The sequence below is a fragment of the Chaetura pelagica genome, unplaced genomic scaffold, assembly GCF_000747805.2.
Source record: "Chaetura pelagica isolate M959 unplaced genomic scaffold, ChaPel_1.0 scaffold344, whole genome shotgun sequence".
Taxonomy (NCBI): domain Eukaryota; kingdom Metazoa; phylum Chordata; class Aves; order Apodiformes; family Apodidae; genus Chaetura; species Chaetura pelagica.
In genome coordinates this window covers 6,377,598-6,400,290 of record NW_009953098.1, presented here as the reverse complement: position 1 = coordinate 6,400,290, position 22,693 = coordinate 6,377,598, and the positions used below count along the sequence as shown (strand labels likewise).

The 22,693-nt window shown below is 40.0% G+C and overlaps 1 protein-coding gene across 1 annotated transcript in view; it reads left to right on the top strand.

The window, feature by feature from the left end:
• The window catches only part of TENM1 (teneurin transmembrane protein 1), a 227,434-nt gene extending 211,277 nt beyond the window's left edge, over nucleotides 1-16,157 (top strand). The window contains 6 exon segments of the mRNA XM_009997127.1: nucleotides 216-451; nucleotides 6,411-6,707; nucleotides 10,876-11,263; nucleotides 11,922-13,142; nucleotides 13,615-13,757; nucleotides 15,205-16,157. Coding sequence (XP_009995429.1) covers nucleotides 216-451; nucleotides 6,411-6,707; nucleotides 10,876-11,263; nucleotides 11,922-13,142; nucleotides 13,615-13,757; nucleotides 15,205-15,963 — 3,044 coding nt within the window. The 3' untranslated portion in view covers nucleotides 15,964-16,157.
• Nucleotides 16,158-22,693: the final 6,536 nt, after the last annotated feature.

The following is a 22,693-nucleotide window of genomic DNA, read 5'->3' as shown; positions in this document are numbered from 1 at the left end:
ATGGAAGTCATCAGGCCAAATGTAATAAAAAGCTTTTTAGGCATGGGAAGAGCTGGAGGTTACAGGTTGCAAAAATCACACTGCAGTTGCTGTATGTTCAGCTGAAGCATAGGGACAAAGCCCCATTGCACCTAACATTTGCTTTGTAAACCTGGAGATCTGACCTTTTCTCTGTTTCCCTGTTTTCTCTTGTTTTGGTTGTTGTTTTTTGACAGATAACACACAGAGTATCTACCGGGTCAGCCCAGATGGGTCTCTGAGAGTCACCTTTGCCAGTGGGATGGAAATCACGCTTAACACGGAGCCTCATATTCTAGCAGGGGTTGTCAGCCCCACTTTAGGGAAGTGCAATATCTCCCTTCCTGGAGAGCATAACTCAAATCTCATTGAATGGAGGCAAAGGAGGGAGCAGACCAAAGGCAATATCTCCACATTTGAGAGAAGGCTAAGGGTAAGGCTTCCTCTTGTGTGAAGTGCAGTGTTCCCTTTGAAAGGCATTGAACTACAGTCATGTTGAAATGTTCTGCTTTGTAAGAAGAGCAGTGGAAAGTTTGTATCAATGGTGCACCCCAGCCAGGAATTTCAAAACCAGATGCCTCTGACAGTTGCAGGGATGTTTGATAGCTGCTTGATTTTGGTTGTGAGACTTGACCTCAAGATATAATTACTTTTTTTCTTCCTCTTCTTTTCAACTAAGAACTTAATTATGGCTTTGAAGGAAGCTGTGAGCAAATGACTCTGTGTAGGTACTCTGGCACAGCAGCAGAGTTGAAGCCACGTTCTGCTTCTCTCAGATCTATTGACTGTCTTTCTTCTGGGGGAAATAACAGGTGCCAACCTCTGCCTGGGGCACACCTTAGGTGTCCTGGCCAGTGTGTTTCCTGCAAGCCAGAGGGAGGTAGAGCCTCCCTGTGTATCCAGACAGGCTGTCTATTCCACTCTCTACCAACCACTCTCAAATCCCCCCTCTCTCTCTGGCTGGGTTACACTATGGCTCTGATAAAGAATTACTTTAACATTGTATCTGTGGTTTATATTTGTCTGTGAGGAGAACTCACAGATTACAATGACAGATGGTCAACATTCAGCATTTAATTAGGTAACACTAAGACTCAAAGAGACTGCAACCTTGCAGATCAGGTTTTTTACAAATTCAGTTCTGGTTTTCCCATTTCAGCCTTTAAAATGCCTTTACCAGTAGTACGACTGGGAATTTTTGCCTTAAACATATTGCATTATTAACTACAACCTGTCTGGGTAGGTATTATCTCTGAAGATACATCTGTTAGCTCTGAAAACACAAAGATGGTTATTAAAATCTCTGGATTGTCTTTCGGTTATGAGTTCCTATATATATTTTTAATGTTATCATCTGTCTGGTTTTCAACTGCGCTGATCAATCAGAAACAAGGCTTGGATGATTTAGCCAGACTGGCCACTGCATGTGAAACATCCATTTGAAAGGACTTCTTTTAAGATTTTACAGTCACGGTTACTTTATTAGGATCTTGGAAGTGGGGAAGAGCTTAATTTAGTTTTTTCTTGCCCATCTTCTGACTGCCTCCTCCTTGGCATAGTGTGAGTCCTCATAGCCCTGTCTAGGGAGGCAAATGAATTTATTACAGTGGCAAAGGTGTGTTATGGTGGCAGAACCCAAATGATGGCCTTCATGGCTCACGTTACCTATCTGATTTATTTCTGTGTGATTTGTTCTTAAATAACTGTATGGCCCCTTTTTCAGAAGATGTTACATGATAAAAGTCTTAAACAAAAAGGATGGTCAGTCATCTCTTCCGCTTACATTGCCAGAGCCAAGTTGTTCAAGTTAGTTATATTTAATATAACTACTTTATCCTGCAGTTTTATGATTATGCCTGTTGTAATTTTTATTGTTGAAATTGATTTGGGGTTCTTTTAACTCATATCTACTTGCTTCTGCATAGTCCTTAATATTGCCTACCAAAAAAAGGGAAGAAATTCACAAATTAGTCAGGATTAAATGGATGCTGGCTGGAGGCATAAAATGTTCATTGAAATACTGCAATGCTGAAGCTATTCAGAGCTCAAGTGATTGACCTACCTCTGGATCACTCTGTTGGTGCATAGAACCATTTATGTACTCCTGCTTCTCCCCTTTCACCTTCATCCTTTGAGAGGATGGAATGTGAAGAAGTGTAAGAATTATTTTAATGTGCTGCTGTTCTTACATCTCTGTCCTTCCAAAAGCATCCACTAGCATCACAGCTATTGAACATTGCATTGTTATTTCTCTAAATTGTGTGTATTGTTTTCCAATGATGGTATATGTCTTGTCCCAGCCTTCTCAGAAGGACAAGTCAGCTGCCTCTACTGCAATCTTTTCCTCTCCCTTGACTGTGCTGAGTTCAGGACTGTCTGAGGGCTGGAGGGCAAGGCTGGAGGGAATTTGGTGAGACAGCACATTCAGTGAGGAGCTGATAGTGGACAGGAGAAGGAATGCTCTGCACATTACACCGGGTAAACAGGCATAGGAGAAAGGGACAAATGGACTAATGAGGCTGTAGCTAGAAGGACTTTGGAGGGTAGTTGAAATACATGGGCCCTGGAGTTCAGCTGTAGCACTGAGATGTTTCCATGGGATGCTGATGAAGTGGGGAGTCAGTGGAGGTTGAAGGAGCTGGAACAGTGCAGCTTGTGAGGAATTTATGGAGCAGCAGAATTTACCCAGAGACAGCTATCTTTCCTTGGTGATTAAAAGGAAATATGCAGGACAGCAGGAGCAAAATGCCATTATATAGTGTGTTTAAAGCAGTATGCCAAGTAATAAAAGGGATTTAGGGCTTGCTGTTGACATATCCTTGAGTGCTGCTGAGAAAAAAAAAAAAAAAAAAAAAAAAAAAAGAAGTAGCATCATTAGAAGCCATTATGCTGGATGAGGTTCTGATGGGACCTTCTGAAAACATCTAGTGAGTTCTATTTTTAAAATAAAGTTTTTAAACACTTAATGTGCCATGAGTGGCACAATAGGAGGTTTGTTAGAAAGTCTGCAATGTTGTGCAGAAAGCACTATGCTGAACTTTGAAAATATATGTAAAGAATAGCTCTGGGGATTGGACCAGTTCTCAATGGAAATGAGCACACTTGCAGGAACCCTCAGTTAAAGAAAAAAACCAGCACAATGGAAGAGCACAAAAAGCACAGAGATGAGATATAAAGATGTTACTTAGAGATCAGTCCTGATACCATCATTGAAACAAATGGCTCACAGTGCTAAGAGGTATAAATTAGAAGGCAGGTAACTGGGAATGAAATAAAGGATGACCTAGTTGAAGAGAAGGAAGCTTTTCCTTCTCTACCTGGTGCTAACATTTTTATTTCTCAATCACAATTAGCAAACATCTTGAAAGCATGTCATTCTGTTAGGATTGTGGGGTTTTTTTTCCAGTTTTGAAAAGCAGACTGTTAGCATGTTCTGAATAATGCTGTAAAAGTTGTGGTTTACAAAGTGGGATTTTTGCATGGTGTGAATTCCCTGCTCTAGAAATAGAGCAGAAGTGAGTAACTTAACAGCAATGCTTGAACAGGCATCTAACTTTATCTCAGTATCTAAATCAATGTGGGAAACAGGAATTAATCACAGGTTTCTTCCTTTAAGTGCAGAACTGCCTGCCCTGATGCTTCCTGAAAGTATATAAAACAGTCTGTAGGCATGTATACATTTTATATTAATAATAAATCTATGTACAATCAGGCATTTTAACATCAATCTTAATCTAGCAAGACTTCTTTTTTATCAATTGAACTGCTTTTTTAATTGACTTCTAAAAATGAAGCAAAGGCTGTTGTTAAAACCGTTGAGCATGATGCATAGTAATACACTGATTAAAATGTGTCTCTGTTCCCTCCTGTCTTTTGCATAACTTAGAAGAACTTGGCATTGGATGCAGTCCAGATTTTATAGCTGAATATCTATGAAATTTCAAATTGAATGCTTGGCCAGTCTTACTTATTTGGGGGGTTTTGTTTTGTTTGTTTTAATAATAAAAAAGGAAGTAACTTGCTGGCCTCAATTCAAAGGTCCTGCAGATACAGGCTTTGACAGCTATGTTTATTATTGCATTTAGTAAATTACCTCCATTTATTTACCAGTCTCACAGCAAATTCTAATGATAGAACCAAATCCTCTGCCAACGTGTATCAGTTTATGTTGACTCAAAACACAGATAAGGAAATAATACAATTATCCCATCTGATTTACACATTGTAGACAGTTTACGTTTGAGAATGAAAGTCAAGAGAAGTGCAAATTCCTGTGGTTATTTACTCTGCAGAATTTCTAGCTATAAAACTTAACGAAAGAAAAGTCAACAAATGTTTCAAAATATATAATAAATATTTTTAATGCACTGCTAACATTGTTATTGAAGTTAGCTGAATTTTTTCCCTTTTTTCATCAGCTGAAATTCTGACCTGATCCTGTTTTCTAGCTTGTAACAAAACGTCAAAATGGGCCCTGCTGCCCATGTATTGTTCTGCCCTGCCTTCAGAAGGGTGTTAAACTTAGCTTAAATTTAATAGAAGAAAGCAAATAAATGAGACATAAAATGTGGAGTATAAGGGAAGTAATGGCACCCACCCAAACCGTATTTTAACTGTATGAGCTTTCAAATACTGCTGCTGTCTGCTTCCCTTCTAATTCTCTCTTTTGTTTTCATTATTTGCTGTATCGTCCCTGAAATTTTAGTTCCAAGAGAATTTGTATTTGACACATTCTTTCTTCCTAACTGCTTTCTACTATAATAGAATAATAATAATATAGATTATAGATATAATAATATTGTTATTATATATTATATAATATTATAATAATGATAATAATAATAGAAATAAGAACATTAAATATGGACGTAGACAGTAAGTGAATATGAGCCAGGGTATATGCCCCACTTGCTTTTCAGTTTTTTCACCATTTCACCACCAAAAGATTTTGTTTTCAGAAATTGAAAGAAGTTTGCAAAGAAATACAATCTAATTAATCCATCAGACTGTATACGAGCAGAGTTGAACTGAGCATCACATTTAAGTTGGGCTCCTTAACTATCATTAGAGCATAAATTGTAATAGTTACAGCCATCTACAGGGGTATATAGGTATTTTACAGCTATTGTAAATGAACACTATTAAAGTCAGACATGTGTGTATATAAAACCCCAGGAATGGTAGTTGAAGAAAGAACACCTGCTTCTTCTAGATTCTCAAATTATTTTGTGTCTAAAAACAGAAAGGGGAAAGAAAAAAAGAAAAGTTCTTTCTAATCACTACCACCCTATAATCACAGCTTAAATTATTAAAGAGTTATTCCTAAACATTCAATTTACAGCTCTGCCTGCAGGTCTCGATGAGGAGTCAGCCCCGTGCTGGGTGCTGGGCTAACACCTGCACTGACAGGTCTCTGCCATAAGGAGGTTATTAATTGGAATAGATGAGTACAAGTGATTACATAAAATGCAGTAGATTAATACAATGAACACATTGAGCCTTGATCTGAAAAGCACAAGTCAATGCACAAAATTTTATGGTTCCCTAAATTATATCTCTGATTTAAATGGAATTTAATAATGAATGTCCAGTGACTGAATGATCTAAGGGGGCAGATGATGAAAGCACTGGATAAATATATTTTGTCTTCACAATTTGGCACAGCTTTGAACTTGATTTCAAATAAAGAATTGGGCTGCCCCTCTGCATTTTCCTGCTGGACCATAAATGTTAACAGAGTGTAGCACAGTCCCTCTGTTAATCTTTTGGACACAGTGAATTTAACAAAAGCCGCAGTTTCCAAATGTGGTGAGAGAGCTGCTGCAAGGAGCAGTGCTGGCACCAAACACCACTGCCAGTGGCTTTTGTGAGCTCTGGGAGGGGGGTGGTTTTGTGAAGAAAGACGAAGCTACTGGTGAGCGGAGTCTTGGACAGCTGCATGCACACCTCTGTTGTGGCAGCAGCATGGGACCTGGTGTGGGCTATGTATGCCAGAGCAGTAGCTGACCTGTTGGTAGGATACTTTTGTTACTTTGTGGGCCTAACTTCATGTCTTTGACTGAAATCAAAAAGTCCGTCCACAGAGGTCAAAGCTGAGAAGAAAGAAGAAAAACGTAGGAAGAGGTGAGAGCAGAGGTAAGAGTTTAATATATGGAAATAGGAAGCATCCTGTAATGGAAAGTGTAATTCAACTGAATGCAAGCAGCATTTTGTTTATTGGTCCTCCTGTTTGTCATCTGAATATTTTTCTATTTTCTTGTCTTAATAAGGCCTAAATTTTCAATCATATTGTTAAACCATTGCACATTTTTATTAGAGGTGATACAGCAATTTTTGTATTGTGTGTATTTAAGATGCGTATTTTTCTCACCTTACTGTATCTTTGTGTTAAGGCCCACAACAGAAACCTGCTCTCCATTGATTTTGATCATGTAACCAGAACAGGAAAGATTTATGATGATCATCGAAAATTCACTCTTCGGATTCTGTATGACCAGACAGGACGCCCAGTTTTATGGTCACCCATCAGCAAGTACAATGAGGTCAATATCACTTATTCACATTCTGGATTAGTCACCTATATCCAAAGAGGAACCTGGACTGAGAAAATGGAGTATGATCCAAGTGGGAGCATAATTTCCAGAACATGGGCAGATGGTAAAATATGGAGTTACACATATTTAGAAAAGGTAAATAATTTTAAAAGTGGATTGTTGTACCAAGGCAAATATATTTGGTTTGATATAGATATAATGCTACCTCTTGCCAGAGTATTTAAGACTATATTTCAGGGTATTGAAGATTTTTTAAACAGAAAACACATACAATTAGATAACTAAATAAAAATGTTTCTGGTTATGCTTAGACCTACATGTCAGCCTCTCACACCTGCCATAGTTCAGTTCTGAAGGAAGTTCCCAGCACCTCAGATTTGTTTAATTGGCAGGTAAAAATGACTTCTTGGTCTCAGTCCAAGTTCTAGTGAACAAAGGACACTCTCACGGCTGAATCTGCATAATGTAGTCAAAAATACAGCAGCCACTGAAAAGGGACTTTTTGCTCCCCACAAACACACTTTTTAAAGCCAAAATTATAAGCCAGTGAGTAAAAGCTTGCACTAAAAAGGGATTGGTCCTGTGAGGGGAATAATGACTTCAGTATTTATGAGGGGCATTTGTGGGGGGAAACATTAATATAAACTGAGTTATTGCTCTGCTTTTACAGTGATTTCATGTCTAAATTGCTTGAGTATTATAATTTTCATTTATGTCTATAGATAATGGTCACAAGATGGGAGAATCTGTAGAAGCATCTCATTTGGTCTTGTCACTCAAAACCAAAAAGCCAATCTGTATTTTTACAGGTTTCAGAACTTAGTGTGAAACTATATTCTAACAGCATCCTTTTAACCATTTATTTATTTTTTTTTAAATAACAACATCTTGGACTAGCTGATATACCCTGAGTTTTCAGAAACCTGTTAACCACAGGGAAAGGCTAGGAGGGGGCAGGTGAGGTAAAACTGCTAGGGAGTATTACACACAGAAAATCCAATGACTTTGAAGTTATATATTAAAAAGCTTCAAATGTGTACTTTTAAGATAAACTTTTCTGTACTTATTTTGAATGTATTTAAGCTTGATCCTCAAAAAACTTAAACCTAACCCAGAGAAAAAAAAAAGATTGAGACTGGAGAATGCATAAAAATGTGATGCAGTATGATTCTTGCACATGTTAACAAGATTGACAAATCCTAGAAGCTTCAGAAGTTTGGTTCAGATAAATTTGTCAGGGCTTCTTTTGTCTGTATGCCCTTCTGCAAACTGCAAGTAAACAGGCGTTTAGTACAGATTTCAAAAATTTGGGCAGGGTGCCTTTTGGAGGAATCTTTCATGTTTTCTCTGGGCCTAATGGACCATAATTTTGGAAGATGTATGCTGCTTATCTTTCCAAACCATTTTGTCTGTTCTTAGTTTGTGATGAGTTTATAAATAAAGTCAGATAATTTAAAACTGTTATTCTGGAATTCTACACAAGGGGCCAAATCCTGATCCTGTAGAAGCCAATGGCAAAAGTTTAGTGGTTCAGGTAACAGCAGGCTTGGGTTATGCTGTAACTTGTCATTAAAATTACTGACATACACACTATGGACATAATCGTACAGCTATTTAATGTACTTTCATCACTGTTTGCTCCTTGTGCCAAAGAAAGATGAATTCACTGTCAAAATTAGACATTGAAATATTATTTTGTGGCTCCATTAAAGTCAATAACTCACTGTGTTAATTATGCACTGATTGCTAAAGGTTGTATGAAACCTAAGAGCCAGTGATTCTTTTTATCAAAAAATCAATTCTATAGTTTGCTTCCAATTCAGAGTTATTTAATTCTTCATTTTTTAGCACTTGATGAGTTAATTGTACATCTTCAAAAATCTCTACCTTTTCCAAAAGTATCCCAAATAATTTAGGTTTTAAAAAGCAGTATGATAGTAGCACTGTAAATAATTTTTTCTGATGCGATTCAGTTCCTCTAATTTTGGTCACTTTCTTCAATTAGTTCACTCCATGCAAAGTCCTGCTGTTTACCGCCAGACAAAATAGCTGAGGGGCTGCGTGTGTTGGACAGAACATACATACTGTTGGACAGTGTCTCCATCTAGTGGAGACACTCAGCATTACTCTCTATTCCCCGTAGGGCTCCAGGTTGTTGCCACAGGCTGTTTGTCTTGAGTTACCATGCAGCATCAGTCATTATATGGTTGACCAGGCTCTGGTTGCTTTGATAAAATGACAGCTTTTGGAATGTTTTATGAGCTGAATTCCGTTAAAACACTTGGAACCCAATTTGTGCAAAGAGTTGAAAAATCTATTGTAATATTATTAGGATTAAATGGGAATTCTTTTTTTTTTTTTGCAGATTCTTTGAAACTCACATTCGCTTGTTCTGTGTGTGTCCATTGTATCCGAGACATTTAAAATGACAGCTTTTGGAATGTTTTATGAGCTGAATTCCGTTAAAACACTTGGAACCCAATTTGTGCAAAGAGTTGAAAAATCTATTGTAATATTATTAGGATTAAATGGGAATTCTTTTTTTTTTTTTTCCTCTTTATGATGTCCTATAATAGGCTAGAGAGGATGCTGAGTCTCTAACCCATGTACTGTCTGTCCTTTTACTATCCTGAACAAAAGTGGAAAAGCCACAAAGTGCTGTACAAATGGCACACAGGAGCACTAAAGTTACATTAGAGATGTTTCTGATCTTGTTATTCATACCCTGTCAATGGCAGACAGCTTAAAAACAGGCCCGGGAGCAGTACAGAGAGAGAGGCGTCACAGCAGCGCTAGGAGAGGTTCAGCCAGTGGTTTATTGCAGATAAAGGTGGTAACAAAATAAACACTCTATGTGTTGGAAATGCTGGGCAGGCCATCAGTAAAGTGATCAGAAAAAGCTCAGTGTGAAGGTCTGTCGTCACCAGTTGGCAGAGGATGACTTGCAAGTGGCATATGTTGGTGCTCTGTGGCTTGGTACAGGTGACAGATGTCTTTCACCAAGGGCAGGAAGAAATACATCTTGGGAGGGTGGGGGGCCAGGGATGCAGAGAGGATGGCCAAGGCTTGGTCTATCCTTGGTCCCTGAATAAACCCTCGGGTGATTTGTCAGAGCAAAGTGGCCCAGGGCCAGCGTTACTTAACACATTGCAGGCCTGAGCTTTCAGTGTTTTATTCCCAGTGAAGATCTTTGAGCCTAGAGGGGAAAAAATGCCTTTGTCTTCTGATTTATTTCTCCAATTTTCTATGAAAAAACAGTCACACTTTTCCTCATAAGACTTTGTTTTGCATGATGTCTCAGTCATGCAGAAACCTGACAAATTTGCTGATGTGCCTGGCAGGTTTGGGCCATGAGCTGAGAACTGTGCAGGGTCAGTGCTCCATCTCAGCTCAGTGTGGAAGGATATGCAGTGCTCTGGGACAGCCAAGCTACTCACTGGTGCTGGGGGAGCTACAAAGTTCTCCCATACAGTTTTCAGTCTGTGTTTTCATTGTGCTTGTTTCAACAGTGACTGTTCACCAGTGGGCTTGTACTCTGTGACACTGTGACTTTGCACAGGACTGGTGAAAAGGTTTAGATATCTGAGACTTTAAATTTGCACAGAAAAATATCCACCATCGTCCATATTCATCTGCTGAACAAACAAAAAAACCCCAGATTTCTTTGACCAGCCACAATTAACCAACACCAGGCAAATACCAAGTACCTATGTAGAATTTATATTTTTTATTAAGATTAAAAAACAGAGCTAGAACCAAAGAACCTGCAGATAATTTTTGTCTATCCATAAGCATGGAGATGCTGTGACCTCTGGGGCAATGTGTAAAAGATATACAGAAAAGGGGGCAGGTCTGTGCTAGAGATACGCCGAGTGCCCATAAAATCTAAACACCTTGAACCCACCATTACAAGTTTCCCCTTTCCACCTTCCCTAGGAACATCTGCTGGCGCAGATGCTCTGCCTGTGTGTGAGGAAAGGGTTCCCTCTGTTTTTGCTTCCTGGGAGGATGATTTAAATATTTCAAAGCCACACAGCAAGTCAGCATGAGATTGAAATGCGACTGAGAGCCACATCTGCCTTCCAGTTTGGAGGTCCTTCCCTCTAGATTTAGTGTCCTCATGTTTTGTATCACCTTGCTGGCCAGGCCTCCTGGAGCTGAAAGCTTCACTTGGAATTGTGCAGACAGTAAAAGCAGACTACAGGAGTGGATGGTTGTTTCAGCATTTCCTTAACCTTCAGGCACACGTGAATAATCCTTTGTTAGATCAGCCACTTACTCTGCCATTCCTGTTTGCTTGCAGTCGGTGATGCTCCTGTTGCCCAGCCAGCGCCGCTACATCTTTGAGTACGACCAGTCCAACTACCTGCTGTCAGTCACCATGCCCAGCATGGTGCGCCACGCCCTGCAAACCATGCTCTCCGTTGGGTACTACCGCAACATCTACACCCCTCCCGACAGCCACGCGGCCTTCATCCAGGATGTCACCAGGGACCAGCGGCTTCTGCAGACCTTGTATCCTGGGACAGGACGTAGAGTCCTCTACAAATACACCAAACAGTCCCGACTTTCCGAGATTCTTTACGATACTACTCAAGTCACGTTCACCTACGAGGAATCTTCTGGGGTTATTAAAACAATACATTTAATGCATGATGGGTTCATCTGTACCATCAGATACAGGCAAACAGGTTTGTGTAACTGTGACTACTTTGCTAAAATTTTTGGCCCTGATCTTGCACTTACCTGGCATGAAACTCCATTATTTTTATGTCTACAAGTTTTTATATTTTATGTTTCAATAGAAAAAGATATGAGTATAACTCTGTGTCCATAGGCGTATATAGCTGTCCCATTTGAAATAGAGCTTTCTTTTTATTGCTTGGTATGGAATAGCTCTTATAATGTGCGAGTGTTTTTATTCCACTGGGTGGATATTTGCTAAATAATAAATCAAGTTGTTTTATTGTTTGTATTTTCCAGTTTCCCTGTTTATACCATAATATAACATCCATTCAAAAGAACTGATTATATGAGGAAGGAAACCACCAAGTAAAATAAGTTTAGTTTAGAATTATTTTGCAAGTGAATGGAAAATGTAATTATGAATAAAATAGCATTCGTTTAAAAATATGTTAATAAAAAATATTTTGTAAACCAAGCACTAATAACAGTTTGTGAGAGAGTAATCTGGCATTCTTAGTTAATGGTACTGTCTGAGACAGTCTAGTAGCAGTAAGACTTAAGAATGTATTAGAGTTCATCAGTGGTTGGTCTGTAGGTAACTGTACTGTGGACATAATTAATTATTTTCTTGTTTTTCCTCTTTCCCCTGTTTGTTTTGGACAGGTCCACTTATTGGTCGACAGATCTTCAGGTTTAGCGAAGAGGGACTTGTAAATGCCCGGTTTGACTACAGCTATAACAACTTCCGTGTCACCAGCATGCAGGCCATGATAAACGAGACACCTCTTCCCATAGATCTGTACCGTTATGTCGATGTCTCTGGCAGGACTGAGCAATTTGGGAAGTTCAGTGTAATTAATTATGATTTAAACCAAGTTATAACCACCACTGTGATGAAGCATACCAAAATTTTTAGTGCAAATGGTCAGGTGATTGAAGTACAATATGAAATTCTCAAGTCTATTGCTTACTGGATGACCATCCAATATGACACTATGGGTCGTATGGTGATCTGCGATATCCGTGTAGGTGTAGATGCCAATATAACGAGGTATTTTTATGAATATGATGCTGATGGTCAACTTCAGACTGTGTCTCTGAATGATAAAACCCAGTGGCGCTACAGCTATGACCTTAATGGCAACATCAACTTGCTGAGCCATGGAAACAGTGCACGCCTGACTCCTCTGAGATACGATCTGAGAGATCGCATTACCAGACTTGGAGAAATTCAATATAAAATGGACGAAGATGGTTTTCTCAGACAAAGGGGCAATGAGATCTTTGAGTACAACTCCAATGGGCTGCTGAACAAAGCATACAACAAAGTGTCTGGCTGGACTGTGCAATACTGTTATGATGGTCTTGGAAGGCGAGTTGCAAGTAAATCAAGCCTAGGACAACACTTACAGTTCTTCTATGCTGATCTCTCCAACCCAATTAGAGTTACACACTTGTACAATCATACAAGCTCGGAAATAACATCTCTATATTATGATCTTCAAGGTCATCTCATTGCGATGGAATTAAGCAGTGGAGAAGAGTATTATGTTGCTTGTGATAATACTGGAACACCTCTTGCTGTATTTAGCAGTCGGGGCCAAGTCATAAAAGAGATTTTGTACACCCCATATGGAGAGATCTACCAGGACACTAATCCAGATTTTCAGGTTATCATTGGTTTTCATGGTGGGCTCTATGATTCTCTCACTAAATTAGTTCATCTGGGTCAGAGGGACTATGATGTCATTGCTGGTCGGTGGACTACACCAAATCATCATGTGTGGAAAGACCTGAATGCTGTCCCACAACCATTTAATCTCTACTCATTTGAAAATAATTACCCAGTTGGCAGAATCCAAGACGTTGCTAAGTATACAACAGGTAAAAATAACATGTTTCTCATTAAAATATAACTTTTGGTCACATTATGGCATGGATTCAAGACTCCAGAAATCTCCAAAGTTTGGCTCTAATCTTACATCTGTTAAAGTAATCTTTTCAATAGATAACATCTTTCTGAGCTGTATCTGTTTTCTATCGTTTTTATGGTAACTAAGAAAATAACAAATAGTTCTTTCTGATGGTTTTCTAAGTGCTAAAATTAGAGAAAGAATGGAGGCAGCTTAATTTTAATTTTTTCCATTATAAATAGATAGAAGGTACACTATTGATTGGAGTATAGCTATGCTTTGTAATCAAATAATTTGTCTGTTACAATAAATGCTGTAGCCAGCATGAAATAATAAATTGATGTGAAATCATTATTTCTGCATAGCTGGGATTTCTGCAGACTACCCTCACTTTTTCTAGGATTTATGTGCCTTATTGCCAGCATTATTTTCTTGTTTTGTAGACATTGGAAGCTGGCTCGAGCTGTTCGGTTTCCAGTTGCACAATGTACTACCTGGATTCCCAAAACCGGAGATAGAAGATTTGGAGACAACTTATGAACTTCTACAGCTTCAAACAAAAACCCAGGAGTGGGATCCTGGAAAGGTTAGCAAAAACTCTGCTCAGCTGATTTAAGGAATATAATTAGAAAATATTAGAGATCAAGGAAACAAGGTGACTGTCTCTCTCAACATAATAGGCAAGGCAAATAGGCTGAAAAATGCTAAAAACTTTAATGGTCTCACATTATGTACAGGCATCAGAAGAGAGGAAGGTTTTAGGGTGAAGATTCTATGAGTAGGGTGAAGAAACCCTGCAGCAGTTTACACAGAAACCATCGAAATCTGAGGAGCAGGATAGGAAAACAGATAAAGGTTCTTGCCTGAATGTTGAATAAGCTACTAAAAAATTATGTGGAAGTAAAAAATTAAAACCACGAATTTTCACCTTAGAAAGATGGTTCAGAAAAGGTGTCACAAGAGATGCAAAATCACTGAGGATAAAAACAGCTTTACAAGTCTGTAGCTCTGCCTAATTATTGCAGGAAAATGGAAGTGCTGCTATGATTTAGCAGGGAAATCTGTAAACCTCAGACTTGTTCTGGGGCTTGTTTTTTGGTAAAGAAGAGCCCTACAGCAGCTATCAGGGGTCTAGCAATCACTGGAGCTGCAACAGGACCAACTACTCATGTTCTGAGCAGTGCATGGTTTGCTTTGACCATATGAGCTTTTGTTAATAAAGAAATACAAGTTTGAAAAATGTGAGGGAAGACACTTTTCCTCTAATGTAGTCAGGAAAAGGAAGTATAAAGGGTTGGAATTCACAATAACAGCATTTAACACACTTCTTTTCTCATACACAAATGACTGCTCAAAGTGCAGAGGGCTGTAAGCTTGTTCCACATATAGGAACATGTCCATGTAAAATTGTCTCTGAGATACTGAGGAAGCCATTCCAAAGGCACAAAAAAAGTGAAGTGGTAGGTGTAGTGTTAAGAGACAAATAGATGGCTGAAGTGAGGTGTTTTAGCCTCCATGAGAAGCAAGATCGAATGTACTAGTTTGGTTCCTATTGTTCTAGTGTCTGAAGACCTTTGCAGCCTGTTTTACTTAAGGAATGGGCTATAAAACCTATTACTGTTGTTTTACGGAAGACATAATCAAATCCACAGAGACTAAGCATAGGACCATGTGAGTGAGTACAGCTTTGAGTTCACGTTTCCTCACACCTAAACCTTGAAAAATCAGCCAGCCAAATAACAGTTTGAAGATGGGAGGAAGAAAAAACAGGAAGAATAAATGCAAAAATAGCATTTGTGATAAATACATTTCCATTTGTTTTCTAGAAAGTGGAGAGTGCAAGAGACAGAAAGGAATACCTTAGGTGATTGGAAAGCCTGTGTGCATACCCAGGTTCTGTAGATGTGAACAATGCTTTAAAAACAAATTGAAGATCCATTCTAAGCAATTAAGAGATTAGTAGAGTCTGTGAGACAGTATAATGAACTGCAAGATGCCTCTCCTGCAAATTTATTGATTATTTTTTTTTCCAGACTATCCTTGGTATTCAATGTGAACTACAAAAGCAACTCCGAAACTTTATATCCTTGGATCAGCTTCCTATGACACCCAGGTATAGTGATGGCAAGTGCTATGAGGGGGTGAAGCAACCAAGGTTTGCAGCTGCTCCTTCTGTATTCGGAAAAGGTATCAAATTTGCTATAAAGGATGGCATAGTGACAGCGGACATTATAGGCGTGGCCAACGAGGACAGCCGGCGCATTGCTGCCATCCTCAACAACGCCCACTACCTGGAGAACCTGCATTTCACCATAGAGGGCCGAGACACGCATTACTTCATCAAGCTGGGGTCTTTGGAAGAAGATTTGAGCCTAATCGGCAACACGGGAGGACGACGCATCTTGGAGAACGGCGTCAACGTGACGGTGTCACAGATGACATCGGTGATCAATGGCAGGACTAGACGTTTTGCTGACATCCAGCTCCAGCACGGCGCCCTGTGCTTCAACATTCGGTATGGAACAACGGTGGAAGAAGAAAAGAACCATGTTTTAGAGATAGCCAGGCAGAGAGCTGTGGCTCAGGCCTGGACTAAGGAGCAGAGACGGCTGCAGGAAGGGGAAGAAGGCATTAGGGCATGGACAGATGGAGAGAAACAGCAGCTTTTAAGCACTGGGCGGGTACAAGGCTACGATGGATATTTTGTTCTGTCTGTGGAGCAGTATCTCGAACTTTCTGACAGTGCCAATAATATTCACTTTATGAGACAGAGTGAAATAGGCAGAAGGTAACAAAGAAAATCTCTGCCTTTGCGTCACCAAAGACTGCCTGTTTTTAAACGTAAAATGGTTTATTGTATTGGTTTTTCTAGATCAGAACTCTGTATATATAAATATAAAGGAAAAAACATATCCAACTGCCTTTAAATGTGACAGAAGATGGTATTTTAATATTGTTCGTTTAACTCTTTGAGAGATGACAGTGACAATTTTTAGTTCTTGTGTGGCAGTATTCAAAGATTTCAGAAGCAGAGTCCTGAGAGCTGAGCAGCGCGGCCTGCGCGCCGGTGCCTGGGCTGGTACTGCACATCCCTGGGGGTGGGGGAAGCACAGCGTGCTCTGCCTTCTTCTAAAGAAACACGACTTTTCTGTTGTTGATTTAATAACTCACCAATTATTTAAAAGGTTACAGAGCCTGATTCTGCGGCCTGTGTTTACTAAGGAGTTTTTAGCCCAGTGAGAGCTCCCCCAAGTTCAAGGAATTGCCTACAGAAACCAGACTGTATATGGGAACTTTGTAGTTACTCACCAACCCCGCACATGTCATTCCTCACATCTATGATTTTCTGACCTGGGAAACCTGACTTGTATGGGATACAGGAAAGAAAGGCTGTCCCCTGTGGACTTTGTAGCCACCTTCTAACCACTCAGTGATGAACACCATGTTGCGTCTATTTTTGCACATGGGGACCTCACCCCCAGGGCTTCCCTTGGCACTGGGTGGTGCTTGAGTCTGGCAGCACACATAGAACTGCTGATCTTCCTGGCAGAGGGGTGCAGGGTGGCACCACACTGCTGGCCTTCAGCCAGGCATCAGAGGAGGCCAAAGGAGGGCTTTGTGAACACCATGGTCAACAGGAGGCTCTCCATTGGTATCAGAGTGCTCCAGACTGGGCTTAAACCAGTGCTTTGGGGACAACCCTCTTTACCCAGCTGGGAGAGCCCACACAGTACAGTAACAGCAAGCAGTGCAGGATCAGTCTTGTCTGTAGTCGTTGGGCCAGGACTCATCTCACAGATCATTCGGAAAGAGCAGTGTTGTTTGGCTTAGGCATCGTGTTCTTTTCATCTCAGATTAATAATCCTGTTGTATTGCTCATTCTTTTTTAGTCTGAAGAAGATCAGTGGGTTGGGAGTTGATGAACCTAAGTGTGGATAGTAAATATCTCGATACACGTAGAACATTTTGGGGATGACTCTTCACTTTTCAGCTCAATATCTAGAGCACATAGAAAAGCATTATATTGCATGGGCAGAAATTTTTATTTCCCAAGTTATCATGTGCTGCTGGCAGTTATTTCATAGCAGAGTAGGTGATCCTTCTTTCAGCTTGTCATTTTTAAAAGACCTGATTATTGGGAGGAGAGGGAGGGCACACGGGGTGGGGGAACAGGTAAGCAGATTTCCTTTACTGACTTTCAGAGCTAGAAGTCTTGTTATAGAGCCTGTGTATCCGTAACAGTGATGTTATTGCACATTTCTTTCAAAACAGACATAGTAAATATATTGAAACAATTTCTGCTCATATTTACTGAAGCCGACAAAGTGCTTTCTTTGTCTTTCTTCCTTTCTTTCCCATTTTCTTTTTTTCCCTTGTTTTTGGGCAAGTGGAGCAGACTGTACCAAAGTTAGAGATGAGCCTGAAGTGGCACCTCAGACCTGAATCGCCCCAGGGGTTGGAACATCCTCACACTATTCTCCTCTCTTTCCAAACTCCTTCTGCTCCACTGGGAGACAGTGCAGCTTTGGGGGTGCGGGGTCAAGTTGAGTGAAAGCCTGGCCCCTAAAAACACCCTCTACTTCCCAGCCAGGGGTAATTGTGGACCAAAATCTGCACATACACATTTTGATCAGGCTCATCATTAACTAATGTGCAGAATCAGGAGCTGACAACATCCAGGTTTGACAGCTCTGAGTTCCATAATTTTCTGTACAATCATGGAGAATTTGAATACCTCCACACCAGCCTAAAAATGGACCTTCCAATCCTTGAGCCTCTAATATGCTTTTAATCAATGGAAGAAAAAATTATTAATTGTATATAGGGTGCATTCATAAACGTGATGCTGTATTTTATCACTGATCCAAGATGTCAATATTAGAGTCTATTTTACTTATATTTTAAGCAATTATACTTTTTTGCAATTCACTAATGAGGTATCATTTTCAAACTACTTTAAATACCCATTATGAAAAAATATTTGAAACTATTAAAATTACCTTGAACTGTGCACTTCTAGTATGTAATACATATTTAGTTAGCTTGTGCCTTTAGTTTCTTAAAGTTATATTTGTATTACATGCAGGAAATGCACTTTGTATTACCTAGAGCTGTGTTTTTTAATACTGCCTTGATTACTGTTGTTCTCATATTATGCCAAAAGGTCAAAGAATGAAATATGTTACAAATTTTGGCATTTTCCCAGTCTAGGTGCAGTCTAGGTTACCTTTTTGATCAATGTTTATTATGAGAATATGGATGTATACAGAATCACGTGACGTTACACGGCCCGGTCACAAAAGCAGAAGGCGGCCTTCATCCTAACAGTTTCAGAACCTTAGGAAACTAAAAAAAGATATTGTGTTGAGATGATGGTGCTAAAGTGGTAAGTTATTACTGAAAGAGCATTGGAGACTGAAGTTGTAGCTACACGTGGGCCAGGCAGCAGTGATGCTTGAGAACTATCACTAATAGCTTTGGACCATCTTGTTTGTGAACAACCTCAGATGGAGGCAGGGAATATTTCCAAGTCATGAGCCCAATTTCTCACTGTTGATTTTTTGGTCTTTTTTTGTTTTCTTTTCTTTTTTCTTCTTTTTTTTTTTTTTAAATTTTGCACTCTAGCCTAGATACCCAAATGAGAAAAGAGCAAAAAAAAATAAAAGTCATGACATGGAAATTTTTACTGTTATTTAGGTCAGTTAATTTGATGCTAGTGTTCTGCACTGCAAGCAAGGTTTTGAAAGCAGAAAAAATAAAATAGAAAATTAATTAAATATTAAAATAAAATATAAAATTAAAATTGCTATTGCACACTATCCTCTTGCAGAGTACCTACCATGAGAAATACGTGCTATATTTTTTATGACAGCCAAACAAATAGTGTGTACCAGTAATGTTTCCTTTGCTTTCATATTTATTTAGCAAATCTAGAACATTTCAAAGGTATAAATATATATATATAGATATCTATGTAGAACATAGCCAAATAAATATATATGAACTGATCAATGTGCAACTCGGTATACACAGCCCAGCTGGTTGGTTTGAGCTCTGGAATGTCCTCTCAGCTGCACACTAGTAGGTAGAGGTGGCCTCTCCATGGCCCCGAGCTCCCCAGCCCTGGCTCAGCTGGAGCAGGGCTCACCCAGCAGCAGCCTTTCCAAGGTGAGCATTGGCCACTGGTGCTGCTGGAAGCCCAGGGGTGGTTCTGAAGGTGAGGGCAGTTTAGGCAGAGGAGCTCCTGGCTCATCCAGAGCCAAAGGAGATGGGCAGATACATGGCAGGCATTTCCTTGCTCCGGGGGATTCGCCGTAAGTGGCTGATCCGACACAGCCGCGCTCCGCTCCGGCTGCTGCCAACAGCCATGAGGGTTTTCCGTGTCAAACACTGACTGTTATTAAACCCATCCTTGATACAAAACATCACCTGGTGGAAAGCATCCTGACTGTCAGAGGAATCAATTCTTGGCAGAAACCAGGAATGGTGGAGTCAGACTCGCTGTGGTTTTGTCCGGGCATTTCTCACCTACCATTGTTTGTCTAAGGAAATGTGTTTGACAATTTCCAGTTTTTCCTTAGATCTCGTGGTGGACTTTAGCCTTTTAATAAATGTTAGTATATCAGATCGTGTCCTTGACAGTATTTTACTTGTATGAACCATGGTAACACATTAAAATCTTCATACTCTTCAGGCAGAAGTGTCAATAAATGAGAAAGAGAAGCATAGCATACGATATATGTCAAAGTAATGTTCTTTTTTAGCTTTCTCATCAACAGTAAAAATGTTTACAATGTATGCCAAGATCTTCAGTTTCTAACACCAGTTAGAGGTTCTGATCTTACAGAAATTGTGTTATAATGGCCTCAGCCTCGTTGCTAGGAAACAATAGATCCCAATTTTTTTATTCCTGCTCTAACTCCTGTGCTGAATAGTGACTGGATACTGTACAGGTTTATGTTATATGGCTGCAGTTAAATGGTCTGAAGCATTTTGCTCTGGGTTTCAGACCAGAAGCATGCATTTTCTACAAGGACATCCCAGCAACACGCTGTAAATATTAAAAGTTAATATATTATGTGTCAATATTTGCAAAAGAAAGTACTTTGACTATTTCATTTTTAAAAAATAAAGGTGCAAACTGATGGTGTGTGACATTGTATTTTTTTACACCAGGTATTTGGGATATTCCAGGTGTGTCAGTAAAAGGTACTTCCATACAGTTAAATAAGGACTTCAGGCAATATTGGTTGTTTCAAAGTTGTGGGGCAGGATATTGTGAGCAAGATACAATTTTGCTTCTGTTTCACCAAAGTTCATGCATATAACTCTGCAGGTTTCATTGCAGGTGAAGTCCCAGGCAGCTTCTGTGCACAGGTTATGACATTTCATCAGAAGAAATATGAGAGAGAGAAAAAAAAAATAATAATAACCTTTGCTAAACGCCTTTGCACTCCCAAGAACTGAGTGGGTGAAGTCGATGGTGGTGTAAAAGAGAAGGAGCAAGGTTTAAGTACCTGCATATTCTGGAGACCTGCCTCAAATATGATGATGAATGACTCCATGTATCAAAAGTGCATATGAAGAGAAATAAAAAGCCTAGCACATGCAGCAGGGAATAGGTGATAATGAACCGGAGGGGCAGGAGTGTTTAAGGCTAAAGGAAAGGTAATGTGATGAACAATAGGTGGGAGTAGCTGGGCAGTAACCAGCATGAGGGCTGGGGCTGGAAGGGCTGTGTTGGCTGGATGAGGAGGAAGTGAGGCCAAAGGGACATTCTATGAGAAAAGGGAAGGAATCCATCCTGGGAGCTGGAATTGATTTAGTGCTGTGGGATGTCTGTCACGGGCAGCTGGGCAGGACTCAGTGGAGGCAAAACCAGAGCTGAGGCAGGATTAGTTCTTGCTGGGGAGAAGGCAAAGCAAGGAGGGCCTAGGCAAGGGTCTGAGTCCTACAGCAAGCTGCAAAGTCAGCTGTGGGAGCTGGGGCTGCCACACACAGAGGAAGGGGGGCAGGAAGGTTGTCAGGGAACAAGGCAGAGAAGCCACAGCAGTGAGGGGCTGCAGATCAGAGTGGCTGCAGCAGTGGTGGGAAGGAAGCAGCAAGCGATACAGACATTACCTGGGAAGTCATGCCCAGAAAACACAGCTACTGCCCTCTGAAAGGATCTTTAGCTCCTCACACTTAAGTCAATACATCAAATCTATACAATTTCCATATTACTATTCCTGTAACCAAACATTGACTCCTTGCCCCACAGGTTTCATGAGCTTCTCTCTGTTCCGACCTTATTTAAACTTAGAGCAAGTCCAGAGCCTTGGGCACCCGACAGAAACAACACAAACAAGCCTCTGCCTTAATAATTTACATCAGAAACTGAAACAACATTCTCAGCTTTAACCAAAAATGGCATCTCCTGACCTATTTTATGGCGTTGTTTTGTTTGTTTGTTTTTGTTCTGGAGTTATGAGGTTTTTTTTGTTGTTTTGGGTTTTTTTTTAGAACAGTAGTACACTTCTGGAGGCAACCATAGTGACCCCAGTTAGCCTCAGCTCACTTCACTGCTCCAAGTCAATAGAACATTTCCATAGGAACCAGACCTTGTGCCAAGTGTTTCCATCTACATTTATCCTCACCACAGGTACAATCATCTTCCAGGGACCATTTCCAAGAACACCCTCTTCTGCTCCCAGGAGAGTCTAGCTAAACCAGGAGCTTACTCCATGCTAGCAGCAGGCAGCTCAGTACCTCCATGGCTGATCTTTGTTGAATGATGTAACAATTGGGAGGGAGGGGGGGGAAACAAACCAAACAAAGAAACAAACACCAAACAACAACAACAAACAACCCAAAGAAACAAACAAAACAAACAAAAAGCAAAAACAAACAAAAAAAGGTTTTAAGGTATTTTACCAAAAAAGGACATTATGCCGGGTCTGGCACTGTATTAAGATAAAACTTGTTTCAACCAACAAGCATATATAACAACTAAGCTGTTCAAAAGCATCTCCTAATGTCTACCAGCTCAGGCAGGACAGTGTGGTCGTGGTGGTTCTCCCCTGCGTGTAAAAGCCCTGTGCGCTGCATGCGCCAGCAGTCACGTGCTAACCCTGCACAGCTGAGGAGCTCTGTAGATTCAAACCTCTTCTTCAAGAGCCCAGCAGCTTGGAAACACACAGATTGCTAAAGAAAAGCAGAGAACCTGTCATGCAAAAATAATTTATTTATTTATTTTTAATGGTATGCTGGGATATGTCAATTACAGAGAGTATCTAAAAGCAATAACTGTTTCCACTGCACTGGGTGTTCTCAGTTACTCAGGGCATTGCTTAAGTTTTTGGTCATTCGTGCAAACCACAGATTTTGTACACCAGGCAGTGGTGGCCAATTCTGCCAAGAGAATTTAAAAAAACGCCCTCTAAATTAAAAACATTCAAAACTCAACATTTCCTCCAAATTTTGAGTTAGAAATTCTATGAAATACACATTTCTGCAAAATGTTACAAAAAAAACTCATGGAGT